The 20,934-nt window shown below is 38.4% G+C and overlaps 1 protein-coding gene across 1 annotated transcript in view; it reads right to left on the bottom strand.

Annotated features, from left to right (window-relative positions):
• Nucleotides 1-9,176: 9,176 nt before the first annotated feature.
• LOC121317112 (succinyl-CoA:3-ketoacid coenzyme A transferase 1, mitochondrial-like) overlaps nucleotides 9,177-20,934 on the bottom strand; it is a 75,230-nt gene continuing 63,472 nt past the window's right edge. The window contains exons 16-17 of the mRNA XM_041252728.1: nucleotides 14,810-14,911; nucleotides 9,177-9,594 (exon numbers count right to left, since the gene is read on the bottom strand). Of these exons, the coding sequence (XP_041108662.1) occupies nucleotides 9,553-9,594; nucleotides 14,810-14,911 (144 nt within the window). The 3' untranslated portion in view covers nucleotides 9,177-9,552. The remainder of the gene's footprint in view (nucleotides 9,595-14,809; nucleotides 14,912-20,934) is intronic.

Consider the following 20,934-nt stretch of genomic DNA (forward strand, 5'->3'; position numbering starts at 1 on the left):
TATTGTGATTTACTGTACAAGGCACGCTATCTTAGCAGCTCTTTAAAAATAATCATATTGCTGCACTGCAGATGATTGTTTTTATAATTAGCAAAACCACAAAAAAAAAAAAAGATTACTGGTCACCTCAGCTGAGGCCTTTATATCTTCCTTAACCAGTCTGACCAGTATGTGGTCACACCAGAAATCACAATCTGGAGCTGCTTTCCACCCTACAAAATAAATACATCCTTTGTTCTCCCTTTTGATAAGTTTATGATATCGTAACATATTCCAGTAGCTTTCCTTTTTCACATCATATGTTGATATTAATTATTCAGATCAATTATTATTAATTCTGATAAGTGAAAGGTTATTTTTTAATAATGTGGGGACAATGGAATAGAAGCAGCATTATATGAAATGATACCATGAAAGCACAGACAAGTAATTACTGAGCAGAATCAATAAAACATCTAGTTTGAATCTTCCTTAAATGAAATACATGTAGAAATACATGTATCAGAAATAATATTATGCATACAGTGAATGAAAGAGGATTCATTTGTGAAGTGAGCAAAACTAAATGCTAACAAAAATCATTAATTCTGAATAAAGAATAGCTTAAGGGCTTTATTAAATGATACAAGTGACAGAGCTTCTAATATAGAAACCATGACATGTAATTGTTTGAAAAGATACAAGGATGCATGCATAAATTTCACCTTCAACCTTACATTTATTAATCTTACCCAACTCCCTATATCCCCTCTCCACACTTCAACAAGTGATGCTGTGATGAGTCAAAGGGGTTTCGGTCTTCAGCCTCCCAACAGTAGAAGGCATCAAACCAACTCGGGACTTCCCTTACCAAGGTCTTGTGACCATGACAAAAGTCATCTTTTTGAGGGGCAGCACCTTGGTGAGGGGCGGAAGTACGAGTATGTAAATTCTAGCCACTGGAGTCAAGTGAAATTAAGGATACCTGTCAGTTTGGGATTGGTGATCCACTGACTACCGGGGTGGGGTTTGCATACTAAAGGGAACGTGCTACTGTGTTCGGGGTTGGTCCTAAGGAATAGAGGCGGGGGAAAAAAGGCTGGAGGGAAGTACGTGGGAGTTTGGACTGTGTCACGAACGGAGGCCTTACTAACTTGGCTCTTTTCTGTTTTTATTCCTTTTTGTTTAATTTTTGGATTTAAGCAGAGCGCGAAGAGGACTAAGAGGCTTCCGTTCCTTTATTTTTGATTACTCCAGCACTCCCTCCCTCACATCCTTCTTTATTATTTTTCTTTTTTTTCCCATGTAATATTAAATAAAATTTTAATTTTTACACGTAAATCACTGTCTGGAAAATCAATTTTTACTCACACGCCTCACAGACGCTCTATCACAAATTGAAGGCCGAAACATTGACTGCTACTTGATTTCCAAAGTTAATAAATCTAACCTTGCTTTATTATTCCTCCTCCCTGCATTTAACATATGGTGAAAATAAACAGCTACTGCAGCACAGTAGACAATCTGAAATAACTTAGTTCTCATACAAAAGGCATGGACAAAATTCTATTGAAGAAAACACTGATATTATATTCCACTCTCGCGTCTGGCAGTATTGGATTTGCTGGTTTCAGGTTCCCACCGCTTGCAGAACAATCCTAAACAACTATGCCCTTTAAAACTAATCCATCAAACCACTAAACTAATCAAAGTGACCCAGTGTATATACAGACTACACAATGGGTCACAGTGAATGACTGTATCTTCCTCAACTTGTGAGAAAGACCTGTATATTTAACTCATGGCTCTACACTCCTTATCAGACCTTGCTATAACACTAATCATCGAGTCCTGTTATGCATTTCCTCTATTTATACACCAGACGTGGGCTTTTTAATGTTGAGATGCTATGGATCCCAGGTCATGGTGCTGTCCTACTGCTGAGAAAACACTTTCCTATACTTTATGCATAGCCACAAGAAGAATGTGTTGACTAAAGCAGAGTTGTGACTATCATTATTCACATGTTTGTGCGCTATCACTTTACTGGAAGTGCTGTCTAATTAGCTATTTCAAAAGCATAAAAGTACCTTTAACCACTGGCCAAAAAGTTTAAACATTCTCCCACACCAGTCTTGAAAGATTCATGTCCAGAGATCCCCTTTATCAAGCCTTGGATGTGCCGGAGCAGACAGGTTTGTTCCTTTTCGTTTCATTCCTGCAGATTTATAGTCCTGATTGTGATGCAAAGGCAGAGGGAAAGGTCAATTTCAAAAACCATCACGAATCAAGGCCTAAGTGAAAATAACAGAATATCATTTCAGGAAAAAAACAAACACAACTAAAATCTACACAAGCCATTAACTCACTTGGCACTGTGAGGGATCAGTCTTAAATATTGTATTTGGAATTTAGAAAAATGTAAACATTTGAAAAATAAAGATTTCCACTAGATAAAACAAAGTATTTTTGCCCCCTGATACTTTTTAATTAGATCAGCTAAACATAAAATAACTGAGCTTTCAAGACCACACAGATTTGTTCTTCAGATGGTAAGTGGAAACTAAGTTAAGAAAAGTTCCAGATCCATTCAGACTGTACACATTAACTCCCTGTGAATATTACTTAAAGAACATACTTTAAGTCCATTACTGATCGTCATAGGCTGGATGAGATGACATTTAGGCTTGATGATCCATAAGTCACATAATTTCAAGCTTTGCAAATAGGACCTGGTGTATCAGTGTTTTCAAAACTGCCCATTTATTAAAGCATATCGCAAGGAGTGCTGGGCGACTGTGGTAGAAATCATGTTCCTGCTTCCTCAGGGTTATGGAGAGAAATGAGCTCGGTGTACTTCTACAACCACTACTATTAGCCTCATGCCTGACAAGCCCACAGAGATACTTTCCAGCTTAGTTCGGTGAATTAAAAAAATTGTCTTGAGAGCGAGAATGGAGGTTGCCCTTTGATCTCCAGTCCTCCTGATTGGTAGATGGGTTTCAGCAGGGAGGCATATTTATGAAAACAAACAACTGACAAACAAAAACGTAATTGGGTTACTTTATGTTAACGTGGATTATGAAATTAAATATATATATATATATATATATATATATATATATATATATATATATATATATATATATATATTAAAGCACATGCATTTTGTCTAGCAAAGCAATTGCCAGCTATGATAGTTTATCCACCACATAAAGCTCTTGACATCACTGAATTGTGTTGAATTTCTTATGTAGACTTGTGGCAATGTGTGTTTAGGATTGTATGTGCTAGTAATGAGCTGGGAAGGGGTTAATTCCCCTTCCCTTGAAAGCATGTGAGAATGTGGCAGTGGGATAATTAGTTGATTGGTGCAAATAGACGTTCCCACAGGTGTATAAAAGGGAGCTAGAGGTTCCATTCAGAGCAGCAGTCCTGTAGTGTGTTTGTCTCCAGGTGTGGGTGATTGCTGTTTGTGAAAGTAAGTGTTTGACTGCTACTTGTTTTGTTTATTTCTGTTGCCCATTTGTGTTCATTATTGTTTAATAAATATGCTCATTTGTGCTTTCAACCTGTTATTCCTACCTCCGAGTCTTGCTGCCAGACAGCCTCTGCGACTGTTACCTTGCCACAGTCCTACAGCAGGTCCAGACACTTTAATTCACTAAAGGGGATCAAGCACTGGGTGCAGATTAAAGAGGCTGATTTTGTGGCTGCATAGCTAAGTATATTCTGCCCCAGTATTGATGAGAGGATTTTTTCTTAGTATTTTATTGATTTGCATCCTGGTTCCTGCGTATAACCAGTCTTAATGACGCACAGATTAGTTCAGTGACTGCGCATGAATAAGGCTGTGAGAGCATTCGGAGGAAGAAGGCACGGAGATTGTTTCAGAATAATATCAGACGTTAGGTTATTATCATAACCCTGGTTCCCTGAAATAGAAATGTAACCATTACCGAATGGGTATGTAGACCCGATACCTGATAAGATATAAAGCTGCTCAGCCGAGCCTGGGACACTGTCATGCCCACCCTCGAGGGTATAAAGGACTGAGTGCACAGATCCGAGCATCATTTTTGCTTCAAGCCTTCTGCAATAATGGACGCAGTGACCTTTAAGGTTAATGGTTACATTTATATTTCAGGGAACCAGGGTTATGATAATAACCTAACATTCCCTTTCAAGTACAAAATGTAACCATTACCGAATGGGTCAGCCGAGGCTGTCTTGTGCATTACCATTCGGAACCCCAGTAACAGGTATCTGTGCTCTTAGTGCCCTGAGACCCCAAGGGCCAGACTGGGACAAATGTTCACACAGTAACTCTTCAATGACCATTCCTTGGTGATAGCGACTCTTCTTTTTTTCAGGGGAGGAGGAGAGGCAGAGGAGGATGAGGAATCCCATGAAGACAGTTCTTTGCATGGGCTACTTTCCCGGGTGCGTTGTCCACTCACCCTTGGCAAGGAGCCATAGGGTGAAGATGCAACCGGCACTCTACCAGAGGGTCATGGGGAAGAGCGCTGTATAGGATTGAGGGTCGCAGAGTGCTCTGTAGAGCTGAAGGAGAGACGTTTCTTCAGCATGCGCCTGGAGAAATATGTACAAAACTTGCAGAAACTGCAGTTCACCAGTGCCTCCTTGGCGTGTTCTGGTCCCAGGCAGGAAGAGTATTCACCATGCTTATCCTCAACAGGCAGACTGGCCCTGCATGTGTCGCAGGGATAAATCCCAGGCATGAAGCAAATAGCAATGCAGTGTACAGTAACAATGTACAGGTGCTGCCTCAGTCTGCTTAGAGACAGCAACAGGGCTGTTCAAGACCGTCTTGGTACCAGACCAGGATCTAAGCAACGGTCATTAGCAGGTCGGAACCGGGATGGCACTGGTTAACTTTGGTTTGGTACTGGTTCAGTGACTGTAGCATAGGGTCAGTACAGTTTGGTACCGGGAAGGAACCGGGACTGTACCGGGTCGGTTTTGGTGACTTTTAGCACTGGGTCGGTATGGTACTGGTCGGAACCGGGGTGGTACCAGTTCAGTTCAGTACCGGTTCGGTGACTGTAGCAACAGGTCAGTATGATACGGTATCGGGTCGGAACCGGGATGGTATCAGGTCGGTTCGCTACAGTACAGTACAAAGTCAACTGACTTACGTTGCTTGATCCCTGGGAAGGAGAGACTCAAGCCACTGGCTTCATGAGGTAAAAACGCAATAAATGCAATAATCTTTAACAGAAAAAGTAACAAGTACTTCTCTGAATAGGTTCCAATAGGCTCCATTGAAAATGGCTCTGAGATCTGTGCGCTCAGTCCTTCAATACCCTCGGGGCATGACTTGCGTCACAGGCTCGGCGGAGCAGTTTGTTATCTTATTTGGGTTTCGGGTCTTTAGGAGGTAAATATTCATTCGGTAATGTTTACATTTCATACTTGAACGGGAACACATTTTTCACCAAGTTCTTGGACTGTTGAAAGACATTCCCTCCTTTTGTAATGAAGTCAGATTTTTTAAAAACATTGCAATTTGTTGTTTGACCCTGTCACTATTTGTAAGACCTGACATCATTACTAATAAAAGTATTGTCATGGCATATTTAAAAATTATAACAAGGCCTTGTCACTTGTCCTAAAATTATTCAATAACTGAACTGCTGTGATAAAAACAAGAATAACAGCTTTTACATGGGGATTATTGCTATTATAAACTCAGACACACATAGAACTTGTTAAATGTGTGTTTAACCAATAAGGTGTCCAGAGCAGGCATTGTGGTGTATTCTGTATTCTGTATTGCCTCTCCTAGTTTAGTTATATTAAAGGACCTGGAAACAAGTCAATTCCTAATGTTTAAGCCATCACCGCATCTTACCTATATAAAAAAAAAAAACAAAAAAACAAAAAAACAAAACTAGCTTCCATTCCATTAGGTTTTTACAAATTGCAAAAGTTATTTATTTATTTATTTAAATTTCATCATTGCCAATTATTTTTTGTTATTTTCTCCCAATTTGAAATGCTCAGTTATTATTTAGGCTTGGCTACCACCCCTGTGCTGACCTGGGGGTGACAAAGATGACCACATGTTGTCCTTCAAAGTGTGTGCCCTCAGCCGACTGCTTCTTTACACATTGTGGATTCACTATGCAGCTACCCAGGAGCTACAGCGTCAGAGGACAATGCAGCTCCCGACCAGCTAACAGGCAAGCCCGCAGGCACCTGGCCAGACTACAGGGGTCGCTGGTGCATGGTGAGCCGAGGACACCCTGGCGCCAGGGAAGAGTGTTCAGCTCTGGTTCCCATTGTTCTGACTGTCCTCAAGACTGTCCTCAAATCAGCCTACCCACAAGCACTCCTTTGACATTGGAATTCCAATACAGGACTGAACCAATGTTTTCAATTAAAGCAGTTTGAGCAAACTGCTGCACCATTTGCGAAAATTCAGTTTTCTTTAACTCTCCAATGGTAATGGTCTTACACAACCACACCAAACGTGATGCGACAAGCAGAAATGTGCAGCAGTGCAACAAAATGAACAGCTAGTTTTGATAAATATCTTTAACACCACAGGCGACAAGAGAGCGACACCAGGGCGGCACTGGAGCGATGCAAAACAAATAGGATTGAATCCTATTTTTTGCAATTTGACGCATGACTACTAGGAATTGACCAATCAGAGATCAGCTTCAATGCACGTGATCCAGCAGGGTGAAGCAGTATCCATTATGTCAGAGAAAAAATAATACTTGCCTTGGAAAAATACCCAGTTTTATGACAATGACAATCTCAATTATAAAGATTCAGATTTGAAAGTTAATATATAGGAGGCCATTTCAAAGGAACTGGATAAGCCTGAAATTTATGATGTATTGCCATATGCTGAAATACCGACAGAGATTATTACACCATGTTGACGAATATGTACCAGTCTTGATCATAGTTTTGTCGACAGTAATTTTTAATAGTTTTATAGATCTTGCAGTTTTCAAATCTGCTGCATTGACTGTGTCACTTGAAGACGTAACCCCCCTGTCACTCTGGGGATAACACATCCATACCAGTATAGCGACACTTCCTAGAACGGCAAGTTAGTAACCAAACGCCACCCGGACTTGCGTAAACGCAACAAAAAACTTTCTATGTAATCTTATGGCGATACCGGTTTTCAAACGTATGTACATCTTAATTGATCCTAACTCTAAAAAAAAAAAAATAATAATAATAATAATAATAATAATAATAATAATAATAATGAACATAACAGATATTTTATTTAACATCAAAGAAACTAAAAAAATTATATTGCAGAAGTGTACCGGAAGCCATAACAGTAGCATAGTATTTCATGTTAGATTTTGTAAATGTCACATTTTTAAATTTTTCGTTAAGTATATCAACAACTGCAACGCAATATGTAGTTCAATATGTTAACATACCATTATTCATTCGGTTTCATTCAACTTCATAAAGCAAAAATAGTTAATTCTATAGGGTGATGCAGAAAAGGCAACGATTTCCAATTGACTATAACATGATATATATCTATAGATAGATAGATATGTATGTATATATATTTTAAATATATATTTAAAAAAAAAAAATACCTTTAAATAAAATATGAAAGCTCAGATTTCATTATTTGTTTGATTGATTGTAGCAAATACTTCCAGAACTCCTGTTGCATGCTTTTTTACTAGAGAGCGACTGGGCTGGAGTGAATTCTCAGTCCCTATTCCAAACTTGTACAGTCAGAGCCTTGTTTCAAACTGTATTTCTACAGCCCTGCTGCTGATGGAATTGGACTATATAATGCAACACCTTTTTATTTGTTGTATACAGTTGTGGCAGATTAATTCATTTGAACCTAATTAAAGAGATTTTTGTTTTTGTATGTTAATTCTGAATCCCGGTTGACAAATCAAGGTCAACTGCAGTAGTTTAATAATACCATATTATAATAAATGCCCCAAAAATAAAATGTATAATTCATAAGCTTTAACTTGAGAGTATAAAAACCACAAGTGTTTTATTAATAAGCTTCTCTTGGTGTTATCCTATACTGTAACTTACACAGCCAAATGAAGCCTGAATGCTCCTGTAAGTGTGGCTACTTAAACAGCTGTGGATCTTAATACTGTAATAATCATAACATGTGGCCATCACATGCACTCGTTTCTAAGATAGAAAGTGCCCAAATCAGAGCACACCTGAAATCAGCCCAAACAAAATACAGTTAAAAAACAAATTGTGCTTATTTATAAAATCCCCATGGAATAATCTGCAGGTTGTTGTCTGGCAGTGGCTTGTGAAAGTTTCAAATTCTTGCAAATTTCTCATCTTAGGCAATAAAAGGCGAGTCTGCCATACAATTGCTCGTCAAATCTGGCATGTGCAAAACTGACAAATTAGAAGAGTGCAGTAGAAATCTCATCTCATTGGCGTCATGAAGACAAAAAGTGACAGAGCTCTTTTGCAGGAGTGTAGAGTACAGGACCTCCATGTGTCCTAAGTTGTGCCCTTTCCCTCTGGGCTACCTCAACATAAGCATACTGGAATAACAAAGAAATATAATTACAAATAAAAAACAGATACATCTGCCATAACATTGTAAACAGGGAGCAGGAACACCATAGAATCCAGCACAGGACAATGCTGAAAATGTACTCCTCCAACACTTCTAATATGTATGTGTAGCTGCAATGTCATGGCAACCAATGTAGGGCAACCAAACCAGAACGACTGAAATCATCATAAAACTGCAATTTAAAAACTTTTTAATGGCATTGCGAGTCTGTTTAGGGAAAGGGGAGAAAGTTATAAATGTACAACATGTTTCTTTCCAATTGCCAAAATGTTCTGGCTGCTGCACTGCGTTATCCAGAGTGTTTTGAGCTCCCATATTGCTCGCAAAATTATGCTGCAGTGTGACAGAAACTTCACTGACAAGCCAACCGCAGGATTTTTTTTCTTCCTAAAACCTGTGTGGATGCTTAAACTGCGATCAGAATAACTTGTTTAATCTAATTTCTAATGAATTCAGCTTGTGTCGACACCCCAAATCTGATTCTCTTTATGCTTTCTGTGTGACTGTGTGGCGATCCAGTGTTTGTCAGTGAGCCATTTTATCCTATAGGGTGATCAACTGTTTTCACATCTCACAACTTTAAAGGCTCAGAGAAAAGAACTCAACATTCTTGCATATCGGTAGCGCTTTATTGTACAATGGTATACAGAAAAAAGGTAGAGCGATGCAGTTTTAATAACCAATATAAGGCCTTGTGCCATATTCAAAGATTTTTGCATTGAAGGTTACGGTTATTGGTTTATTAAATAGGAAGAGCTTTAAAAATTATCAAACAGAAATACAAATAATATATCAATTCAATCTGAGAAAGCACTGTTTGGTTTTCTGAGTGAAACAGTAAGACACTGACATTTATTTTCCAATTTGAAATCTTCCTATCTGTACTTCACACAAAACTAACAAACGCAAACAACCTTTCAGTGGACCATTTCACTTTTTTTTTTGGTGTTGAAGGCTTGTTGGTCTTGTTTTCTTGGTTTGCCTGATTAGTCTGATATCTGCTGCATTGGTTTGAGGTTGGGAGAGACCTATTTGAAAAAAAAAAGGAAAAGGAAAATTACTACAAGGACTAAACAAAAATACTGGAAACAGCTGCATTACTGTATGTAACAGACCCTACTGTGTAAATGGGCTGTCCATCACATGACTGATGAGTTTGTTTTAGAAATAATATTTCAGTCCCACTGGCATCAGTGGTTCTTATTAGGTAGTAGTTGTTCGATTGGCTTTTCATATGCAGAACACCCCCCCCTCCCCCCCCCCCCCCCCCCCCCCCCCCCCCCCCCCCCCTCCCTCCCCCCCCCCCCTCCCCCCCCCCCTCCCCCCACAAACACTGAAGCAACAGTGGTTACACCATGAAAGTTCATGCAGTAAAGTAGTTATTCCTTGAATAAACGATGACCCAGTAACCTGTCCTCTCTCATTATTGAAACCACAACAGCACACCTAGAATGTTCATGAAGTATTCAGTTTATATGAACAAGTACATATGCATGGAACAGAAAGTATGTTTTAACACAAGATAAAACAGCTGAATTTGGAGAATTACTTTTCTTAGATCAAACTCTGCATCTGTAACTTGGCGAGATTTGTCACTGGATTTGAATGAATGCAAGAGAGATTCCAAATTGAAATAAATAAATAAATACATAATAATAATAATAATAATAATAATAATAATTCATTCAGCAGCAAATATGAAAGTTATTTGATGCTAGATCTCTCATTATTTGTTTTGTATTATAAGGTATTCATTGCTATTATTTTTCCTGTCAAGTCTGAAATCATTTGGAGTTCCTGTCCTTGCACAGTAAAACACCATTACCTTGCCAAACTGATCTAGGACTCAAACAGTCCAAGATTATCTGGGATATAGTGATAGCAACTCCATTTACCAATATTTGCAGGACACAAGATCCCACAGGAAAACAGTGCAAAACCAATTTATTGACTTATTTAATATTGATATATAGTCTATATAAACATTAACCGTGTATACACAAGGGAGTTGAAGCCAAATGATCCACCAGTTTACTGGCTACCTAAGGGAATAATACTCAAGTAGAATTCTGTCATGATCCAAAAAGGTAATTGTAGAGCCATACCGAGTTAGGTGATGGGAAATCAATGGAAAGCTGTTAATAGCAACTTCATGTCCAGTGTTTTACCAGTCAGTTAAAGGTTAACAGTCCTGTGGTTAACCATGAGGTTTATCTATTGCAATTATCTAACCATTTTGTGTTGTGTCTTAATGGCCTGAATACTTAACTATATCATCAGCGTTCTCCATTGTCTCTATATTAAGGAAGCAGAAATCTCCATTTGCAGTGTTCTATCAGCCCCCATACCAGGTGTGGCTGAAGTCACTAATGCTCATTCATTACAGTGAGTCTAATTACAGTTGAGTGCTCTGCTTTCCTGGCAGTGTCTACAGAAATCCCTGTATCGCTAGGGCACTGTGTTTCTTCAGCAAATAGCTGGGTGTCTATCGGGTTAAGCTGGCTAAATTAATAGAAGTTTAAGTTTCAAGACTGTAAAGAGCTGTGAAAATCCATATTTCATACTGTTTGTATCGATCCTGTTATTAAAGACAAAGGAAAAAGTTTTTACCTCTTCTGAATAACAAGCAATAATTTTTTAAACTGGATTGAAAACTGGATTGATATATATATATATATATATATATATATATATATATATATATATATATATAGTGGTTTGCAGAAGTATTCACCCTCCTGCAAAGTTTTCACATTTTGTTGGCATCTGAGCGTACTCTACGACGCTTTCAAATTAGATTTTACATGTAGAATCCACACAAACTACTCCATATTGATAAAGTTAAAAAATGAATATAGAATATAAATAATTAATTAAGATTTACACAGAAAAAACAGATTCATCTCAGTTGCATAAGTATTCAACGTCTTTGCTACTGCAGCCCTGAATCAGCTCAGGTGCAAATGATTTATTTGAAAGGTCACACAATTAGTGAAATTGTTTCAACTTGTGGTTACTCAAAGTGGTTTAACTTGTAGATAATTTCCTTCATGTATATAAAGACTTTCAAGCTGCAACTCACACAGTGATCCAACAAATCAACCATGAAGACCAAGGAGCTTTTGAAACAAGTCAAGGATAAAGTGGTAAAGGGACAGAGCAGGAGAAGGCTACAAGAAAATTTCAAAAGGCACTGATTATCCCTCTCAGCACAGTGAAGTCCATCATTAAGAAGTGGAAGACACTACCCAGAACAGGCCGCCCCCCCAAACTGAGCAGCCTGGCAAGCAGGAAGCAGGTTTGGGATGTCACTCTGAAGCCAACAATGACCATGAGAGATCTGCAAAGTTCTGTGTCTGAGATGGGAGTCAGTGTTTATACATCAACAACAAGTCAGTCCCTACACAAAGCTGGCTTGTATAGACGGGTGGCAGGAAAGAAGCCACTTTTCAGTGACCCAGTCAACACCATCCCAACTGTCAAGCATGGTGGTGGCAGCAGCAAGTTATGGAGATGCTTCTCTTCAGCAGGGACTGGGAAGCTTGTCAGGATAGACAGGAGAATGGATGGTGCTAAGTACTCGCAAGTCCTTGAGGAAAGCCTGTTTGACTCACCAAGACTGAAACTGGTGAGGAAATTCACATTTCAGCAGGACAATGACCCAAAGCACAAAGCCAAAGCCACATTGGAATGGCTAAACAAGAAGAGAATTAATGTTCTTGAGTGGCCCAGTCAAAGTCCTGACTTGAATCTGTAGGCATAATTGCCTATTTTTGATATAAGAGCATATCTGAATTAATCTGTTGGATTTATTTTTGAGCACACAGTATGCAGTGCAGCATGTGAACTATTAACTGGAGCAGCTGCCGAATCACCCTACACAAAGGAGAGGGGGAGTGCGCCGCAGGCCAGTGGACTTGAACTGAACCCAATACAAAAGGGCCTCTACAGGATCATGAATACCTCGGAGCATCTGAGCAGAATTTATGGAGGAAACGAAAAGTTGGAGACAGCAGCAGGGAAGTCATAAAGAAGATCATGGGGCCATCCCATACAGGTGTGATCACCCATGGCTCAAAACAATGGAAGACAGTTGTAGGGGGAATGTATAGGTCTTTGAGTAAAAGTCCTATAAGAACTGGCAATTTGCAGCAAGAACTTTGAATTGGTTTCTGAACTGGATTCTGAGTCTAACATGGCTCCATAAGAGAAGATAGCGATAAGCTTTATACCTCTTGACTGCAAGAAGATTCTGTACCCTGCAATAAATGAATGTCAACGAAAGCTCTGTGTTCAGGACTCCCGCTAATAGGAAAAAGAGATGTCTGCAAGTCAGTTTATGTACGCGTCAAAAAGAACCATTCCCGGCTAGGAAGTGTTATTTTTCCAAGCCGTGTTATAAATATTACACACACACTCGTATGTGGGCAATTAAAAACAAATGAGAAAACCCCCAGAGAAAGTGATTTCTACAATTGTTCTATTGAAAGATATACATTAAAGTAGAGTTTCAGCTTTATAATAAAACAACACATTATTACATAACATGCATAAAATGAAAAATAACACACAAAAAAATCATACTTTGACAAAAAATATTTGGGCACCCTTACATTAGTATTTTGTGTGCCCACCCTTTGCTTCCTTTACAGCAAAAAGTTTTTTTTTTTTCAGAAATGTATTTTGTAGACTTAACAGAATGCCTAGGGTCATTATCCTGCTGGAATACACACTTCCTACTAATAAGCCTTCAAGCACTGTGTAACAAATGTGAGTGCAACATTTCTTGATATTTTGCAGCATTCATTGATCCTTCTACAATACAAAGGATGCCAGTGCCTGAGGAAGAAAAATAAGCCCATACCATCAGGCAACCTCCACCATGTTAAACACTGGGCATGATGAACATTTCTTTAAATTCTTCTCCTCTCTTCCTCCAAACTTATTGTTGCTTTCTTGGTGAAAAAGGTTATATTTGGGATTCGTCTGAGTATAACATTTGGTAGAAGAAATCATCAGGCTACTTATTCAATATAAACTCCAATCGCTTTCTTTTGTGCATTGCTTTTAACAAAGGTTTGCATCTTGGTTTTCGCCCATGGACATTCATCTTGTTAAGGTATCGTTGAGTTGTTTGCTAGTGAATTTCTTGACCATCTCTCAATTCTTATGTCAAATCTTTTGCTGTAACCAGGATTTTGCCAGGCTCCTCAGACGATTCTTCTTCCAGATTTTGCAGAAATCTTTCTTGGTCTTCCACACCTGGAGCTAGTTGCAGTAGTTCCTGTTCTTCTGTGTTTTTTTTTTCTTCTGTAATAGCCCACACAGTGCTTTTCGGTAGACCGAGTTTTTCTGCTATTTTTCTGGTAGTTTCTCCTATTTTGTTTAGTTGTATCACTGCCGTTTGAGATTGTTGCTGTACTCTTTAGTTTTAACCACTTCTGTTGCTTTTCTGCATCACAAAATTTCAACAATTGATGATTATGTATTTACTTATTATACAATTATCATCAGGTGATGGTTTTCAATCATGACAATTGTCAACAATAAGCAACACATGGGCTTCATACAAAATGAAGTATGAAATTATTTTTTTGAATGTTATTTTTCATTTTATGCATGTTATGTAATCATTTGTTTTATTATCAAGCTGAATCTCTAATTTATTATTATTACTATTATTTGTTTATTTAGCAGACGCCTTTATCCAAGGCGACTTACAGAGACTAGGGTGTGTGAACTATGCATCAGCTGCAGAGTCACTTACAACAACGTCTCACCCAAAAGACGGAGAACAAGGTGGTTAGGTGACTTGCTCAGGGTCACACAGTGAGTCAGTGAGTGAGCCGAGATTTGATCCGGGGACTTCCTGGTTTCAAGCCTTTTCTTTAACCACTGGATCACACAGTCTCTTTCATTTACATCTTTCAGGCTCAGACATTTATATCTTTCAATAGAACAATTTGAAATTACAGAAATCACTTTCTTTGGGGACTTTCTCATTATCTTTTAACTGCCCAACTACTCTGGTCTGCGAATGCGTATCCACACAGGTATCCTTATTGCTGAATTATGACATTTATTATCCTCCATACTACGACGACTGTAACACTAATAAAAGCAAGCATGCCAGTGGCTTGCATCCCCAGCCACAGCTGTAATGTGCTGTATTTGATGAGCACCCCTGCAATAGGCCTGACATTGTTTCTTTTGGACCTCCCAACTGAGTTCTGCTTTACTTACTGTGAAGTCTGTGCCGGTGCAGTTCCTGATATCCTCCACTGTCAGTCCTTCCCATAATTCAATGAGGGTGAGTCCTTTGTCCTTGTCTACATCAAACACAGCCTGTAAGGATAACATATAAAAACACTGTCAGCCCTGTTTTTCAGGGTTTTTATAAGAAGCAAAGTCAATATGTTTAAAGTGGTGTAAAAAGTTGAAAGACTGGCAACTTGTAGGCAAGAGACCACTGTGGAGCTTCAGTACATTTTTTGTAGGTGCTTCACTGATGCTTCATCTGTTGAGTAGGTCCTCTTTAGCATTTTCTGTTTACTGCATCATTGCACAAACAGTTATACACTTAAGTATTGGGAGACAATTTTAAAAAGAGTTGCATTCTGTTGTATTGTAATGTGTTTTCATAAACACATTAGCCCCCCATGGTTTGCGTTTGTGCTTATCTTTAGCCAGACCCAGGCGCATAGGTTTATATGTGAAACCTAAGGGATAACTACATTGTCACAAAAAAGGCTAAAAGTTAGTATCAGAGCTTCTAGGGTGGGTTGGTAATGAATTTGTATCTCTTATTTTTCTTGAAACAGTCCAGCATACAAGCACATGTGGTTATCTCATGTACATATATTCAGATATTCCCCCTCCCACTCCCCACACTCTTACATAAACTACACTTGTTTGTGAGATTATGTGGTTATCCATTACTTGAACTGCTTTTGTACTGTATGACACACATGGCCTTTAGAGATAAAATAAATAAATAAATACCAATGGTATACTTTACCTGATATTTATCTTAATCTATAGTGGGATAACATGTATAAGGTGATCCACAAATCTGTTCCCCTAAATTAATTGAATTTTGGTGGGAGGGAGTGGCAGAAGCCCCCCAGTAGATCCCTGACTAGTTAATCCAGTACACATCCCAAACTAGGAAAAGACACTGGCGAGCTGCGGTTAGATCAACCTGCTTCAGCAGCCGAACTGCCATTTCTACTAGGACTCGCCACAGCAAAACAATAAAGGAGTGTGAGTGAGGAAGCTTGAGAGGCTGGCCCAAACCTGAGAGACAGTCTTGACATGGACTCAACATGCCCAATTACACAGATCTGAACACGTACAAAAACACATTGCAGTACCCCAGTCAATACCCATACCTTCATTCCAAACTCATCTTGATCATTTACAGTGTAAATTCTCTATTCTAATATACAAATATTTACAAATGTTTTAGGATCTTCCAGAATGATAGCATCTATATTGTAGAGATGTTGGCCAGCAGGTCCACATGTCAAGTACAGAAGCCGTAAGTATATTCATAATTTCCTGGGCATAACTGTTTGATTACAATTAGCCTTGCAGCAAGACAGAAGACATGTTAAATAATGAGGCGGAATAAACAGTAATCATGGCTTCAGCTGATCGGCATGAGGAAATGACTGGCATCTTTGAAATGAAAACCACTATCAATAGAAAACCTGCTGATCTCAACTGTGGACAAAAATGATTGTTCATGAAGCACTTCTGTTGGTGCCACTGGCTTCATCATCGCAGCAAATAAAATTCAACGCTAATTCTAAATAAAATGTCATATTGTATATGGTTAATAGTTAATGGAGGTAAGAGGCTGTGAATCATTGCTTTTATACCCTTACTATTCAATGCAGCTGTACTCGTAACAGCCATGACCTGTGGCAGATAGTAAGAGCTGCAGTTGATTCAAATTCCACGTTCGTCTCCCTTCAGTTTTGAAAATGTTTGTTGCACATTTTGGGCCATATTCACAAAAGTTAAAACAGCTCTAAAAACTGTCTTCAATTCAGAAGGATGGCAATTCAAACTATAATCCCATATTAGGACTTCTAAGGTCTATGTTTATCTCTTCCATTTTTGACAAAAACAGTCCTGCATACAAGCAAATGCACATAGTTGACATAAAACAGTGCATTTATTTCTGCTTCAAATTTGTACATTAAGGGTCATGTTCATAAAACAAATGATAGCAAATGGCAAAAATTCCAGAACCAGATCCCACAATGCAGACAGTCTCAGGAATCCCTGTTTCAGAAATGGCTCTGCTTTCCAATCAATAAGCCTAAACTTCACCCGTGATCCTTTGCTGACTGACTGCTGCAGGGTTATATTTTGCTCATTAATGTAAGAATGGGTAAGCATTTGTGAATTTCTAGTGCTGATGACCCCAGACTAGACTTGATTGCTGTTACTTTTTTTAATGAAAATTACAGTAATTACCAACTTGGTCTTACTTTATATAAGCCTACAGTGGGGTCCATAACACTGACCTTAACGACTGCAAATCCCAGTACGAGCACCCTGAAGTTCTACAGAACATGTTGTTATAGAAAGAAACTGACTTGCATTGTGAGAGGTGTTAATACCGCCACCACTGAAATCACTAATAAAGTACTAACAAGGATGGAAATAAGACTCCTATTGCAGAACACGTTGATCCAGTCCAGGTTTTACTATGAGTTTAAAAGAACACACCTGAGCTTGTTCCCTATACAGTGGCTAATCAAGCTTGTAGTAAAACCTGGAATGGGTTAAACTGTTATGCAATAAGAGTCTTATTTCTGCTACTGACTGAGATTCAACACTGTCTAGATCAATTGAATACAGCCTATTATGTATAAAAAGAATACGTGTTTCCTGTAAAATGACATCGAGAGGTGCAATCAGTAACTGAGTTTCTAGTCGAATACCAGACAGGTAACAGATTGACAACAATCAGTGCTAAGATAACACTTTATTGTTCACAAGTAAATAGCAAGAACATGAAAAACATGCAGGCTCTTAAATGTAGAGCTTGTGTCCCTACAGCTCAAACGAGCTTTGGAAATGTTTACACAGGGGGCTACTGCAGCTGCTGTTTGATGAACTAAAGGGCACTCACAGCTATGGAAAAATGTATTCAACAGACACACATTCATTATATTACAGTTTAAGATATTCATTGTTGGACTGTGCAGCGTTGAGGAGAGGATCAGTGTAAACAGTTAGATGTTTTTTTAAAAGCTAATGAACCCTAAACCCATGACAAAATGTTTTTTCTCCTGAAACCTTTACTCTGAAACGGTTGCTGAGCACAGTACAAATACATGCATGAAATTAGCTTCTCCAGGAGATTCTTTATAATCCTGCAGCTGGCCTAAATCAAACCGTCAAGTCTTGTGCTATCTTTCAAGTGCCTGAAGGTATAAGTTACTGTCCATGGTTATCTGGCAATATATGTATATATTTCTGGCACCCACAGCATTAAAAAAAAAAAAAAAAACGTGTTAATGGGATACAGTGTAACATTTTGAAGCCAGTTGAATCATCATTAATACTATCAGACTGAATCTCTAAACCTCCACAAAAGTCAATGGTAAGCTTTATAAATCTGGGATATTGCCACAGCCATATGCATTTGAAAATGAGATTACATTTTACACAATGGTGGTAGAGATCCTACAGAATGATATTTATCCACACACAAAAGGAATTCCATCAAAGCAGTGTCACAGCAGTGTTGATATTCCACATGTGGAGACTCACTGGTACTTATTTTCCACCAACTGCTATGGGACCTGTGCTACCTGACAGCTCAAGCCAGAGGTGATTAAGCTCACACCCACAGGCTACTGTAACCCAAATTCAGGTTAAAGATATCTTTATAGAAGCAACTTACACCATTTCAGTTTTTTTCAGTTTTCAGTTTTCTGATATCTTCAAAGAATGAAAATGTGGCACGTATATAATTGTCAAATAGAAAATAATGGTTCATTCAAAAATGAAGACTGCATTTATTTCTGCCAGAAATTTTTAATAACCTATGAATCAGATTTTAATTAGCACTTGGACGCATCACTCTGAAGGACAAATAATGAACACTTTATGCTTTTGAATTGGAAGGTCTTGTCTTCTGTATTTGTAACATACAGACATATATACGTTGGAACAGACACCCCCACATTCGGATAATCTCAATAATAGAGGCTGCCAATTCTTTTTAGTCAACAAATTTTTTTTTTTTTTTAGAGCAATGCATTTTTAAAACTACGCATAGATGCTTTAACCGGACATCAGTTGTTACTGTGTGTTGATATGAGAGCCACTAAAATGTTTGCAGGTTCATTTTGTTTATGTGGTGAAGGGCTGCTGTCAGAATCCTGAATAGCAGTTGATCTCTTGTTTACACAGTTTTTAACAGATTTTAGTAATGGGCATTTTTTTCTCCCATCAAACCTGTCAATCTAGATTCACATGCTGTGCATATGCCTTCTTACACTGGCTTTGAACCCAAAAAGAGTAAATGTGCAGATTATAATTTATAATTCCCTTTTAATTATGCTGCCAATTACAGAATACAACAGAAAACAGGTGATTAAGATTAAAACCCACAACACAAATAAATAAATAAACAAATGAATAAATAAATAAATGGTCCTGTGGGATCAAATGTTTTGTAGAGACAACACAGTACAAGAGGCTGTTTGATCATTTTAGACTAGCTTTGTGTCCCTAAAAAAATCCAAACAGGTCCTAGAACAGCAGCATTTTATATAAATCACTTAAGTTTCTGTAAATAAATACACAGGAAATGCGTAACAGCCAGTTATAATCATTTGAACTTTTTGTTGTATAATTTCCCTCCATTCATTTTCATATTAAGGTTACCACAATATTTGTTTTAACGGTTATCTTACCGTGCAAATTTTATACTGTCCCATCCCTGCTGTTATAACTAGTTTAAACAAAACTACGTTGATAATAAGCAGGCTATCCTGCTGCAGTTGCGGGTCTGTGCTAATTTTATTTGAGACATTGGTCGTGTTCTTATAGCTCAGATTTCCGCAGTTCTGCACAGTGCTGCACAGAATCTCAGACATGCGCTGTAGACGTCACTCAACACCCACAGAAATCTGTGCAGATTCTGCATAGCCCAGCACAGCTTTGAAATGTTACTGCGGGAGGCTGGCTGCGGCTGTGAACCAAAGGGACGATGCAGAGATCACGAGTGACCTGCTAATCATAATGCAAATAACCACTAAAACTACTGCTGCCACCTTGTTAGCGGAGGCGAACGACATTCTGTCATTATACAATGAAGCCATGAACAGCCTTGTCAACGCTATATTAAATAAATAAATCAATTTAATTAATTAAACAAACATAATGTACTAAATCTGTGATAAGTGATGTACAATTTTAGTATAAAGTTAATGTTAATCAATTATATTAAACTGGCTGTTGATAATCCAGACAAAAGTAAATATAGGATGTTGAAAATGTATGCTGTGCTGCAAAGTTTGGAGAAGGCGTTTCTCTTAAAGCTGTGTGTGACGTTGGAAAGTCAGCAGCCAAGAGCAGCCGGCGCAGCAAGCTCTGGGTAACAGAACACAGCAATTGAAACGTGTATTCTGTGTCGTTGACAGTTTCCTTCAAAATCATTATCAAAATACAGTATCAATTCACAAAAAGATCTTCCTCAGACACTTTACTAAGGCTGCAAGTACTATCGCTTGATTTAGAAGAAGCGTGTTTGCAGTTGAAAAATGCAATTACCGATGTATAAATGAATTACGATAATTGCAGTGCAGAAAAGGAACGGTATTAATACCGTAATGTACCTAAACCGCAGTAAACCAAAAAATCGGTATACCGACCCATCCCTAGTATGTACAGTATTTTGCACTAACATATATATTAAAAGAAAGATAAATGTTAAAGTTTTTAATTTAGCCCACATTGTGTGTGTGTGTGTGTGTGGTGTTGTGACTGGGTATATGTTCCAAACTGTAATAGGTGGCTATAGGACCCTGGGGTTAGGAACAGGTACTACATCAGGGAAAAATGGCCATAGTTGTATAATTAATTGCTTGATTGGGGTCAACTGGATTAATTAAGCAAGCAATTAAAAGGTGACCATTTTGGGTGACAGTGGAAGGACAGGGAGAGGAAAACGTATGTTAGGAAGGAGAGTGCATAAAAACTGATCCAGTGGCACTGTGTTATTGACAGTTTGGATTTATAATTTGGTCATGGTTATTCGTGTTTACAGGGGAACAAGCTTAGCTCGCATGGCTGCTAGATAGGGGAAAAAAAAGAGTTTACAGTACTTGCGTCCCTAG

Source organism: Polyodon spathula, chromosome 1 (assembly GCF_017654505.1).
Source record: "Polyodon spathula isolate WHYD16114869_AA chromosome 1, ASM1765450v1, whole genome shotgun sequence".
NCBI classification, from domain to species: domain Eukaryota; kingdom Metazoa; phylum Chordata; class Actinopteri; order Acipenseriformes; family Polyodontidae; genus Polyodon; species Polyodon spathula.